This window comes from Chiloscyllium punctatum, chromosome 13, assembly GCF_047496795.1.
Source record: "Chiloscyllium punctatum isolate Juve2018m chromosome 13, sChiPun1.3, whole genome shotgun sequence".
NCBI lineage: Eukaryota > Metazoa > Chordata > Chondrichthyes > Orectolobiformes > Hemiscylliidae > Chiloscyllium > Chiloscyllium punctatum.
This window is the reverse complement of record NC_092751.1, coordinates 88465920-88479320: the sequence shown is the minus strand read 5'-3', so window position 1 is coordinate 88479320 and position 13401 is coordinate 88465920. Positions and strand designations below refer to the sequence as shown.

General features: G+C 44.6%; 1 protein-coding gene across 8 annotated transcripts; it reads right to left on the bottom strand.

Moving 5' to 3' along the window:
• Positions 1–424: 424 nt before the first annotated feature.
• On the bottom strand, positions 425–13246 carry znf488 (zinc finger protein 488). Of its 8 annotated transcripts, XM_072583158.1 has the most exons (5): positions 9075–9273; positions 8088–8310; positions 7034–7265; positions 1230–2427; positions 425–730 (listed from the first exon to the last, which is right to left on the bottom strand). In XM_072583158.1, exons 1-4 carry the CDS (start codon positions 9104–9106, stop codon positions 1259–1261), a joined length of 1656 nt encoding a protein of 551 aa, XP_072439259.1. In that variant the 5' UTR covers positions 9107–9273; the 3' UTR covers positions 425–730; positions 1230–1258. The 8 variants fall into 8 exon arrangements, with proteins under 8 accessions (XP_072439259.1, XP_072439262.1, XP_072439264.1 ...); XM_072583161.1 differs by lacking the exons at positions 425–730; positions 9075–9273 and adding an exon at positions 13228–13246 and having other exon boundaries at positions 810–2427; XM_072583163.1 differs by lacking the exons at positions 425–730; positions 9075–9273 and adding an exon at positions 10538–10679 and having other exon boundaries at positions 810–2427.
• Between the last annotated feature and the right edge of the window lie 155 nt (positions 13247–13401).

Below are 13401 nucleotides of genomic sequence, written 5' to 3'. Positions count from 1 at the left end.
CAATCTTATTCTCCACAATCTCCTGATAAAGGAGCAGCGCTCCGAAAACAAATGCTTTCAAATAAACCTGTTGGACTGTAACCTGGTGTTGGGTGATTTTTTTTTTAACATTGACAAAACTGACACCATTCACACACTACTTACTAAGAGACGTGTTCACCTTATAGGGGGTTCCTCCCAGTTCAGCCCCACGGAGTGTAAAAAAAAGCAGCTAATGTGAAAGGACACTGTCAGCCAGCGTCATTGATTCGCCTGACATACAAACACCTGTAAAATAATCCTGAACAACAAGTAACTTAAGTTGAAGTGAAACTTCCTCAACGGTCACTCACTCACTCACTCTGTTCCCTCCTGCCTTTGACTTGATCTGAGTAACTGATAGAACAAGTTTTGCATTTAACGGATATGCGGGCTTCTATTATTTGGGTTCATCCATCGTTTATTATTGTTTGTCCTTTAGCTTCGGTTCACCCATCCTCAGCACCATAACTTCCTCTTCGCTAGTACATGAAACAACATTGGCTCAAGCACCCCCCAAATCTTTCTTCAACCGTGTCAGGACCAAGCCATAGGCTGCAGGAAATAGACCGACTTTCAAGAGTGATTAGTTATGTGTTTATACGTCAATTTCAAAGCAACTACCAGGTTCTGATCGAGCACATGATCAGCCACACACTTCATAATCTCGAGGGCTGTTGCGCAAATTGATGACGTACAGTCAGTCTCCTTCCTGTTGGGACAATATCAGACTGTAATTCAATAGGGCAACCAGACTACAAGAATGAATGACATATTTATAACAACTGGACTGTAGATACATACAGTATATTCTCAAAAGGAATTATCCAAACGAGAAGAAATGAAAACTGAAAGTCGCTTTACCAGTTGCAGCGTCTTATTGTCTTTACATGAAGTTCATAGCACTTAAAAACAGAAATTATGACTGTACATAATCGTGTTCAAAACGGCTGTTCCGGGGGACTTTTGTAATAAATGCAGTTATTTCTAGATATTATTTTGAAAATGCAACTAGGATTACATTAGAAGTTCTTTGTATTCCGGATTCAGTTGCCCGCTCTAAATAAATCCAGCGTTTTGCAAGATTATTTTTGAGATTTAGGCTGCTCGCTCGCCAGGTCTGAAACAGTCAGGCCCTCTGATCTGCTCTTGAACAGGGCCGTGCCTCCCCCCAGCTTGTAAAGAAACTCTGAGCAACAGGGACGACAAACCTCGCTCTCTTCAGTTCCGAGTGCGGCCCTCAGTTGTGCGATGTCATGTGCCTCGAGAGGTGATGGCGCTCCCTGAAGAACTCATTACAAATGGGACACGTCAGTTTGTCTTCCCTGCGCCTCTGGCTCAGGTAGTCGGTGGCGTATTCCTTTTTGTGGTGGGACCTCATATGGAACACCAGGTCGGAGGTCATCCGGAAGGAGGCGTTGCACTTGGCGCACCAGTTCTGAGCGGACACCGCGAAGGAGGTGTAGGACGGGGGCAGCAGGGTCAGAGAGGAGGTGGACTGTAGTTGCACTCCCACTGGCTTTGGCCACAGCTCGGTGCTGTATAGGAATGGGCTGTGTGTACTGACGCTGGTGTGCAGTATGTGGGAGCCACCAAGCTCAGCACTGAGGAGCTTGGATCCCAACAGACTGGTGTGGCCAGGGAGACCGTTGGAAGGGATAGAATCAGGGAAATCCCGAGAGCACTCGCTGGGAGAGTGAAGGGTGTGTGCTACCAGCATTGAAGGACCCAAGGCTGTCCTCCTGTGGGGTTGGCAAAACGCACTCTTCTGTTCTTCGCGGGCACTTGAAGGTAACACTGAAGAGAAGGCGCTCCCTGTGGAACTGAGAACCACGTCCGTTCTTAGACCGACCTTCCTGGTCAGCTCAGAGTCGCTCTCTTTATCATTCCCCTCCGCTTTGTCAGCCCTAACCTTGTCTCTGAGCCTCCGCACCTCGGTGAAGGCACTGGTGTTATGCCCCGCCGAATCCTTTTTCAACATGAACTTGTCTGAGTGAAGTCTCCAAACGGAGACCGCCAGGGCCGGGCGCACACTGGCGCCTTCTTTTGGAAGCTGCTCTCCCTGCTCACTGGCTAAATGGTTTGTCTTTTCCAACAGAACGGTTTTGCGGACTTTATTCTCCTCCCCTCCGTCTTGTTTCCGCTTGCTGGCGGCCGAGGGCCTGCTCTCGTCCTGGGCGCCAGGTTTGCGCTTCGAGTGCTCCAGATCGTGGGCGATCCTGTGGAAGTTGGTGACTCTATCCTCGATGATCCGCTCTGGCTCTTTCAGCAGAGAGGTCTGGGCAGCCCCCAGCGCCTGCAAGTCCCTCCAGGCCAGACCCTCTTTCCTTTTGCCACACAGGAAACGGACATGAGCCAAGTATGGATTTTCATATTTCAGTTCCTGATCGCAGTCCACGCACCTGAAGGCTAAACGCAAGAAAACACAGTGAGCAATCTACCCCCGATACGCGATCCACCAAAGTCAGAAATCAGAGACAAATAAAGCTCTGTATTTATCAAAGAAAATCAACCTGTTTGGACAAGGAATTGTGATTTGATTTATCATTGTCACTTATGCTGCGTTACAGTAAAACAGATTGTGTTATCCAGACTAATCATGAGGCCGTCAGGGTTAGAATAGAATGCAGAATATAATGTTACAGCTACAAGGGAAAGTGCAGAGAAAGATCAACTCTAATATAATGAATAGAATCCCTTCAGTGTGGAAACAGGCCATTCGGCCCAAAACGGCCACACCGACAACCCGTCCCCCTGCCCCCACCCGCTCGTGGCTCTCTGCACCTCTCATGGCTAGTCCACCCAACCTACACATCCTTGGCCACTACGGGCAATTTAGAATGGCCAGTCCACCTAACCTTGGACTGTGGGAGGAAACGGAGCACCCGAGGAAACCCGCGTAAGACACGGGGAGAATGTGCAAACTCCACACAGTCACCCGAGGCAAGAGTCTGTTCATAAGTCTGATAACAGCAGTGAGGAAGCTATTCTTGAATCTATTGGTACGTCTTTTCAAACGTTTGTACCTCTTGCCCGATAGAAGAGGGTGAGAGTATAACCGGGGTTGGGGGTAATTGGTTTTGATGACTGCTTTCCCCAGGTAACAGGAAGTATAGGTGGAGTCCGTGGAATGGAGGGCTGCAGTTCACAACTCTAATGTGTTGCGATCTTGAGTAGACCAGTTGCCATACCAAGCTGCAATGCTCTCTGTGGTGCATCTACAAATTGGTATTATCACTGGACTATTCTGGGGGACCTGAGTTCAAATTTCACCATATTCCGGGGATATGGTGAAATTTGAACGCGTTGAAAATCTCGAACTAAAAGTTGGCCTAATGGTTGTCATTGTTGTTTAAAAAAAACTCATGGTTCACTGACCTTCCCCCTAACGGAATAAGAGATCTGACCCACATGTGGTCCAGACCCACAGCAATGTGGGTGACCCTTAACTATCTTCTGAAATGGACGAGCATGCCTCTCAACAAAGTCTCTGGGCACATGGACTGCAGCAGTTAAAGAAGGCAGCTTCAAGGGGCAAACTGGGGGCGGGCAATAAATACTAGCCGATCCAGCGAGTTCAAGGGAAGCACCGTTCTGGGGCAGAGGGACCCTGCAAATTCCAATCCTGAGGTAGGGACTGTCAAGTGCACCGCATACCTCCAGGCTTTCATTGATATAGTGCTTGTCGTGACTTCAAAGCAATTTACTGCTCATTGAAGCATTGTCATTGTTGGAGTGCAACAGCCGATCTGCAGTCAGATGTTTGAAAATATATATCTTTCAATCGTTTTAATGAATTATTTTTGCTAATGAATAAATTTGCTCTGGGCACCTGGAATAAATTGGTCTGCTCTGCTTCGGGATTGTTTTTTAAAAGAATCCGAGACATGGCGCTTTAATCTCTTGCGCCGTTTTAAAAAAAGAAATCATTTGGTCAATATAGAAACTGCACATTATAATGAACGGTGTTTTGTTGTTGTAATTCTAAATGAGAGCTGGCCCGAAGGACAATGTTCTTCTTCTTAAACAAAACATATGCTGTGGACGTTTCATGAGATAGTCTGGCCCAAGCATTGAACGAACGGGGTCATCCGAGCTGCATCACAAAACCGTTCGAAAATGGATCATTTGGAGGAGGTGGAGCATATTAACGAGCAGCCCGAACTTATGATGTCATCCAAAAAGTGGACCTTTCGGCAGTGCAGCACTCCCTCAGCAGTCCGCCGAGTTCCAGACGAGATGGTCTGCCCTCGTCTCCTGGAGTGTGGGGGTCCTGAACGCGTGACTTGCTAAAACGGAATCTGGGAAGACCTTGGGGTAGAATAAGGCAATCATCCTGCAATCGTGAACTGCAATACCGCCGGCAGGAGTGACAAAACGGAAGCGATCGCAAAGCATCGACCTGCGGATGGTAATGCAGAGAAGGAGGCCATTCGGCCTGTTGGATACCAGAGCAACTCAGATTGCGCCCCCCCACCCTTCCGTATCTCCGTCTATTTCCGCATTCTTGTCTATTTCCATATCCCTGTCTATTTCCGTAGCCTTCTCTTTTTCCGTATCCCTGTCTGTTTCCAAATCCCTATTTTCATATCCCTCTCTATTTCCATATCCCTGTCTATTTCCGTATCCCTCTCTATTTCCGTATCCCTGTCTGTTTCCATGTCCCTCTCTATTTCCATATCCCTGTCTATTTCCGTATCCCTCTCTATTTCCGTATCCCTGTCTGTTCCCATATCCTTGGCTATTTCCATGTTTCTCGCCCATTTCCAAATCCCTGCCTATTTCCATATCCCTGTTTATTTCCATTTCCCTGTCTACTTCTGTATTCCTGCCTATTTTCAAATCCCCGTCCATTTCCAAATCCCTGTCTAGTTTCATATCCCCATCTACTTCCGTATCCATCTTTCCAAATCTCTGTCTATTTCCGTATCCCTGTCTCTTCCTGAATTGTTTCAATTCTTATTTGAAAGCGCAGATTGTATCTATTCCAACGCACGCACGAGGGTGGACAGCTCCCTGGGCCCTGTGTTAAAATTCTGTGATTCAGTACATTTCACATTCTGCCCAGTCGCTTTCCCCGTGCCTCTTGCTGCTTTTGCCAATCCTCTCCGACCGGTGCGCTTTCCCATTCAACTGGGAAAATGCTGATCATGTTATGTTAGAAGCTTATCTGATACTACAACCTGATTGCCTTACTTGGTGTGTCTAATAAAAACAACAGTTGGAATAACAAAAACTCGACGTTAATAACTATAAAGTCTAAAAAAATCTAACCCCAGATGTTTAACACTAAACTAAACAGCCTGTACAATGAATGCAGAAACTGTGACAAACACGCAGTGACAGTATTGTTATGGATCCCGCCAAATAAACCATGAATAACAGTGTCACTTTGCATAGATCTGTACACCTGCTCGCTTTTCCCTTTCCAATGTAGAACGTATATGCTATAGAGAAGTGATATTTAAATTAGGACTCTTATTGTGGTTGAGGATGTTCACAATTTCTGATTGTCTTTCTGAGCTACAATGTTACCTCCTAACGCTATTTTGCAAGAGAAGGGTGGAATTAACAAACGCTACTGGCTGAAACCAATCTCGATACGAACGGGGAAACTGTCTCTGCAGCGTTTTGAAACCCCGTCCATATTTTACATGGTTAAAGTTACATGTTTCATATATTTTGAAAGACATTTCCTCGCAGGGATTGGATTCCGGCAGTCTGGTCGGTGCGGGGTGGTCAAATAAAACTGAAAACTGGTGAAAACATTTGTTTATCGTGTCCCCCAGGGTGACAGTATTGGAGATTGCCATCTGTTGAGGCTGTTCACCCAGTGAGATCCTGACAAGGTTATGGTGCGCAGCAGAGTTACCCGAAGTGTCCAAACTCGACCCTTCAACCCAATAGATTCTCGTTCCCCCGGGGGCTTTCCATTGTCCCATTAAGGCCAACTTCGGCGATTTATTTGCTGCACCCACGTTCCCTGTCCACTCTGATCTTATCTGAGGCTGCCATTTGTAATTTATTTTCATTCATTCCTGGGAATTGGGCGTCCCTGGCTGGGTCAGCATTTATTGAGAAGGAAGGGGCGAGTTGCCTTCTTGAACTGCTGCAGCCTGCCAAGCAGTTTGTTTGCGGGGTGAAGTCACCTCCATCCTCTTTCTCAGGGTGCCCCCTCCAACACGCTGAGTTCACAGAATTAACACAGACGGAGATTATTCAACCCATCCAACCGCAATTTGCACAATACACATTTTTTTTTAACGACAACAGCTCCTGGCTGAGGAGTAGGGAACAAAAAAAAAACTTCGTTTCAGAGTCGCGAAGACTTTCAATGTGGAGGCTGGGATACAGCAGAGTTCGGACCCGAACAGGACAAACAGTACAGACTACAGATTCAAAAACACCAGCAACAGTTCTCCTTCAGGATCCTCCGCTCCACGCTTGCAACAATGGGATAGGATTCACCGAGCCACAGATCCCTCCTCACCCTGTCAACCCCAATATATCTCTTTGAAAGCGACCCTTTTAAAAGAAGTGTGCGTTTGCAAATTTGATTCAATTTGATTTTACAAAGAAATACATCTCATCCTCAAAGAAATATAAATCCGTTTATCGGCCTATACCTGATCACTGATTTTATTTATAGTTACCTTGCCCACTTTAAGCAATAATCGCGTGTTTTTTTTTACGTCAGAAAATTGCTGAAGAAACTCAGCAGGTCTGACAGCATCTATTGGAGACAGAACGACCCGAAACGTTAATTCTCCTCTCTCTCTCTCTCTCTCCACAGATACTGAGTTCCTCCAGCAATTTCCATTTTTATTTCAGATTCCCAGCAGCCTCGCTTCCTTGTTTTACTAACGCATCAGACAGGCTTGAGACTCTTTCTGGGCGAATTTCTAAGCAAATTGCAAGTGCCCCTTGAGTCACCGGGTGAATCGTGCAAACGCGTTTGGTTTTGTTTTAATTTTGCGATTCACGTTCTTGCTGCCCCGGACCTGTGGTTACTCACTGTTGGAGTCAGCTCGAGTTTTGATATCAGTGAATCCGAGGAGTGTGGATAGCTCGCTGTCGTACCAGACAAACAGCTCCTCGTCTTTGTTGATCCTTCTAGTGGAGCGGTAATACAGCTGGCCACTTTTCAGATAGGCTTCCAGATTCTGTTCCTTCGTGTTGTTAGCCGCCTGGACGAGTTTCAACCAGGACACCCCATCCGTGGTACTGCTAATTGCTGTTGCATCTACCTATGAGACAAACGGCAGTTTTGAAGGGAGGACTACAGCACACTAATTTGCTCATATGGCATATTGGAGACCTTTATTTAAAAAAAACACTTGCCAGTTTTTTTTTGTAAAACAGTGAACTCAATGCCAAATGCCATTTCTCGCCCCCCTGTCTGCGATTTCACAATTTTACTTTCTAATGTGTATTGTCCATTATGGTCCTCACAAACGGTAAACGTTCTGCAGATTTTAATCCTCTTCAACTTATCCTTATGGAAGCTGCGAATTTATGGGGGGTAGGGAGAGGGGCGGGAGGTGGTTGGATTTGGTGTGATAATTCCCACCGTGCCATGATGTGCCGGCTATGGAAGGTCTGAGTTATAACGGAAGGCTGCGAATATTTTTACTGGAGCATGCTGAGGGGACACCTTCCAGAAGCTCATAAAATAATGAGGGGGACAGATAGGGTTAATGGTAGTTGTCATTTCCCTAGATGGGAGATTTCAAGACTCGGGGGGCACATTTATAAGGTGAGAGAGATTTTAGAAAGACACGAGGGACAGTTTTACTTTACACAATGTGGAAGTTACTTCCCGAGGAATTGGTGGATGTGGGCGCAATAACAGCGTTTAAAAGACATTTGGATAAGTAGATGCATAGGAAAGGTTTGGAGGGATGTGGGCCTGGAGCAGGCAGGTGGCACTAGTTTAGTTTGGGATGGTGGACTGGCTGGACCGACGGCTGTTTCCGCGCGGTATGACTCTGTGACATGTACTCCCTGAGGTGTTTCTCAACACGACTTTCTACGAGCGGTGTCTCTTCCTGGGTGAGAAGGTTTCTTACCCTGAACACGTACGGGGCGCTTCTCCGATCTGAAGACTTCAACGCAATGAAAGCTACAGTGTCATAAAAGGTGTTCTGGAGGAGACACGGGCCAAAGATCGCGTCCTCGGGAATCTCCCGGGTAATGTGCACACTGGTTAATATGTCAGTGAAGAGATGGTGTAGAAATTTGTTGTCACCTGCCCATAGTCCCTTTGAGAAGGGGGTCAGTTCCATAATGCACCTGCGATAGACAAGACGGGACAGAACAGTTACTCCACATTGCCAGTGAGTTAGAGCAGCAATTTGATCGTCCCATGGACATTCTGTATGGGTGCGAGGCGGGCGATACACTGCATGAGTAGAGAAAGCTCCACTTAACAAACTTATCACAGGAATAGTCGAAATATTGCGCCAACTACTTTGTTTTAATATGGTGTAACTGATGATTCTTTGAAAAATCACTGAAGTTTATACTGACTATACCATTCATCCAAACGCAGGTTTCCGCCAACAACAGTTTGAGATCTGAGCTTCAACAAATCTATTGAAAAGTAAAATAACGCATGTTGCAAAGTCACGTCCTCTCATAGTATACTTCAATTCATAACCTGCAGTCAACATAATCTCAGACCATTTGGGAAAGCAGTGTTGGGAATTAAACTTGCGTTCAGAACGTTCTGGGATTCACAGAGATATAAGCATAAATACCTTACAAATTTTAATGCAACCTTCTCATAAGGCATGGATAAGCGAACATATGCACATTCACATTGTACGTAATACAAATGTGTAATCCACCTCGTTTTTAAAGATGAACTAGGCTACCAATATGAGATTCCCCACTTTAATGACATTTTTGGCTATTAATGAGGGAAATAAAATACATTTATCACGCAACTGTTTGAAGAGGAAACATCTTTAGAACCTGCACAAAGATTGTTCCTGACATCGATTGCATGGACAGGCCATTTTGACCTCCCGGGGCTAATAATACCAGCGGCTCACCCTGAGCGCTGGTGTATCAGGTCCTTTCTCATCTCTGTTAGTGAGACTGCAGTCTCGATGATTTGGTCTAACCTTCCTTGACACGGCGGCGAAGCGATGTCGAAAATGTATGGCAATTCTGACCCACCCCTTATTCGCCGAAGCACTTTGCAAATATTTAATCAGGAGCTAAGTCCAGAGTTCAGCCCCAAGTTAATTGATGCGGAAACTAACCACTTGAATAATGAATAAGTCCTCCATTCAATGGAAAAGTAAGTTTATACACTTCACATTAATACAACCACGGAAAGACCATTTGGACAATTCAGATGAGCTTTGACATTTTTGTAGATTATCTTGGCTTTATGTTCAGTTAGAACTCTATTGGAGTATCTCCACACAGCTCTTTTGAACTATCTTCCCGCCTTTGCTGTCTGGCACTCAATGTAAAGTAACTTCTCAGACTCTTACTGAGTGGACTGACACTTGGAAGCACGGTACCGTATTTTACTGTTCATTCATCCCCCTCCTTCCCTTCCAGCTCATTCAAATCTGTCTTCGACCTCACAATACCAAAGTGACACCCGTGCAAAATCAATTTGACACGAAGACGCCAAGATCAACATAATTATCTTCAGTGCGCAGAAAGGGAATGCTTCAGACTGTTGGAAGCAACCTAAATATATACCCACACCTCCCCCCCCCCCCCCCACCCCCTCAACTGACCAGCCACTCTTGGCAAAGACGACCAGGGCGAGTAAAACTTGCTGCTTACGCTGTAATGCATGAAGCTTCAGACGCGTAAAGTACGTGCGCTGTTCTAACTGCCTGTGGTGATCTGATGGAAATTGTCAAACCGACTGGCCTAAATGCTCAATAAGTAGATACAATCTGGGTGAATACATCTCCCCCCACTCCCTCCCCCGCCCCCCCCAACCCCCTCACCACCCCCTCCCTTTCCATTGTGCATGAGAGGAAAGTCAAGGGACTGTTCATTTGAAGCGTATCAGCTCACTCACTGATCTTCCCATTGTCCGCCCATCTGTCTACCAGTTAGCTCCGGCCTTTATCTTCGACCACCACTGCTAACATCATATTTAAACGTTACCATTTCGTGCGTTATCAACAAACAAAATTAGCCACCGCCCGGATTGCTTAAAGCCGTTTGCACAAATGTAACAGTTGCGGTTACCAATTATTTTAGGGCACCGTGCGAGGTTTTAACCGGTGGCTGGATGCTTAAACCCTGCCAGAGAATTTTGTTTTTTGTCACCTCAGATTCTTGCGCAAGATTAAGTAAACGCGGGTGAGGGACAGGGGCATGTGGCTTTCCCTGAACACACATTACGGTCGTCATTGAAATGACTGGGGACGCTAGGCAATATCCTGGTATTCAGCACGGCGAAATGACAATGCGCAATCTATTAAAATGTGTACAGACAAGTACGCATCTCGACACAGGCGCAAATCCGCCTTCCGTTTACCAATGTGAGCCGCTGATCCCTCGGAATCGATCCCTTTCACTTTCGCCGGCAGGTCTCAGCTTCTGTGTGAGAGCAGCGATTCCTATTGATCCCGGAACTGAGAGTGACGCTGCCGAGCGTCTGGGTGGCAATGGCAGTTTATCCCGCTGCAAAGGAGATTTTCCTCTGGAAGATCATTTGCTCAGTGAAGAGTGACAAGCCATCCCAGGGCTCTTCCGCTTGCATGCACCCTCAATTGGCACGTTCATTGGTGGGTTATATGGAGCAATTCTCAGAATGAGTGCATGGGAGCGGACACTTGCAGTTCATTTGGAGCAGCGCTTAATGGCTTGCTACACAATACATAGATAAGAATAATTTGAATGGCTTTGACTAGAAAAGTTAGAGTTTTAAAAGCCATTGTTGGTATACCTGACCTAAAAATCAGAGAGAAAATATTATAATTTGCAACAAATTCGTACCTTTGTTATTGAACCTTTACCATCTTCTAACAGAGGTGCTTACACTCATGGTTAAAGGCTTACTAATTTTTAAACACAAAATTGGACCTAATAATGTAGGACCCGTTCCCAAAGTTGAGCTCTGCTATGTGTAAAGCCTATTATAAGGCCAAGTTAGAAATCGATTTTAAATAACATAAGAGTGTTTGGGTGTTAAGTTCCTATTTCGCACAAACTTCACTGCTGGGTAGGATGAACCGCCCAGGTTCGGTTTTATACTTTCTTGGCAGGTTACTGAACCTTCAGTCTATCAATGAAAGAAGAATTGGCGTCACAGATCTTTAATAAAGAGTGAAGACTGAAAGGAATTATCAACTTAAATTGTTAGAAATCACAGCGGTTGCCACATCAGATAGGCTTGGACTCTATGCTACTGCGGACGTTGTAGAGAAATAAGTAATTTTGCGCCGATTTAAATAAAACAATGATAAATGGTGGTGATGGGTTGTTTCTTAAACGTCGACATCATTGTGTTCGCTCCTTGTTTGTTATTTATGCGCTGAACAACGGAGGTAATGCATTATTTATAAAGAATACTAGCAGTTTTCCATGGGGAAAAAAAACTCTTTTAATTCCCTTAACACGAATCGTACAACAATAACGGGAGCATTTTTCTCACGCAACATTTATTTTTGATTCAGGAGATTATAAGGTTGTAAAAATAAAAGTTTGTCGCACAATGTGCTGCGCTAATTAGATTGATTTTGGGGATGGGGGGTGGGGGGTGGGGGAGGAAGCTGCTTGATTTCTGAACCTTAATTTGCAAATAAATACTGTAGGAACGTTTGTACCATGAAGCTTAGCGTAAGTCGTCTTACACAGTCGGAGGTATCTGATTTCTTCTTGAAACAAAACAAAGACAAATGAAACTTAAGCAGCAACTCAGTTTGATGTGGGGCTGTGAAAATATTTAGTGGCTCTTAAGACAAATCTCCCCGCAGCCCTTGGCATAAACAGCGAACTCCGAGAAACTGTCGATCAAATTTACCACAATTCGGGTCAAATCAGTAATGTTCATGGATTGCCATCTTAACCCTTTAGAAGAGATTTATAAAATCCTATAAAATACCCTTTTCTTAACTTCAACTCCCTTGGAAATAAAATGTGACCATGCGCTTTCTGCTAAATCAAAAAATAAACGAATCTCCGCACAGCTTTTAAAATTCGTTGAAACCTTAATTAGATTTGAAATTTTATAGGCGTCCAAATAAATTATTGTGATGCTGTTGGAGATTAGAATTAAAATGATGTTTCAGTTAATCCTTTCCTGGGAAGCGTACTTCATTCTATCGAAACCTGTTCCATTTAGTTGCGAAATATTCAAAGTAACTGGGGAAGGAGGGAGCGCTGTTGGCCGAGTGTAGAAATCGATCCTTACAAGGGAGCATGGTAATGCGGTTACATAAAAAAAACTTCTCTAATGATCAAGAACCTTGTCACAATCAAATGATGCTAAGGATTCAAATAGCAGCATCATTTTGGAAAGATGTCGGTCCAAATAAAGGCGTGTCAATGCTCGTCAGAAAATTCCTATGAGCATCTTTGACAACTGAAATAGCCAACCCTCTTCCCGATTAACGTTCCCGTTGTTTAGTGCCCCCCCCCCCCCCCCCCCGCTACTGAACGCAGAACTGGTTCAGAAGCGCCAGATCGCCCGTTAATTTTGACAGAACCCAACGTTTCTGGATTGTTGGAGTTTATTTGTCTCATTTTCAACGGAAAACCGGCAATATTCAGTTGTGGCTGTGCAGGTGAAATTGAACTGTGCAGCATCCGGTAACAATTCAGTCCAGCAGATTCCTTATAGAAACCAGACTGCTCTTATTGCATGAATTTGCACATCATTCGAAATTAACAAGTTTGCTTACAAAATGCATCAAATTTAAACACTGTCTTTCAACTCACGATATTTTCTCAATTTCAAGTCTGGCCAAGTGCGAATTTCGAAGCCGCTTTGTCCATTCATAAAGGGTCACTGAAGTGAATTTATTTTCTTTAAGTTTGATGTTATCACCTACAGTTGCAAACTATTGTTACATTCTAATGCTATAAAATCAAAATATAGCCCGCATTCCATATACATCCCCCATACGAGAAAGTATCCGAGACACTGAACAGGACAGGGGCCAATTGAAGCCTGAAATTAAACAAACCACCGTTTAATATACTTGTTATCAAAATAATTCTCACATTTAATTGATACTTGCGGTTTTAAAGTTTGATTCGAGTTGGTTCTACGTTGCAAAATAACATTTTGAAAAAGATCGAGGCGATCGATAGACGTCAGAGTTTACCGAAGGCGTTAATTAATTGTGGAGTTTATCTTTGTAGAGAGAAATACTGTTTTTTTTTAAGAAAAGCGCT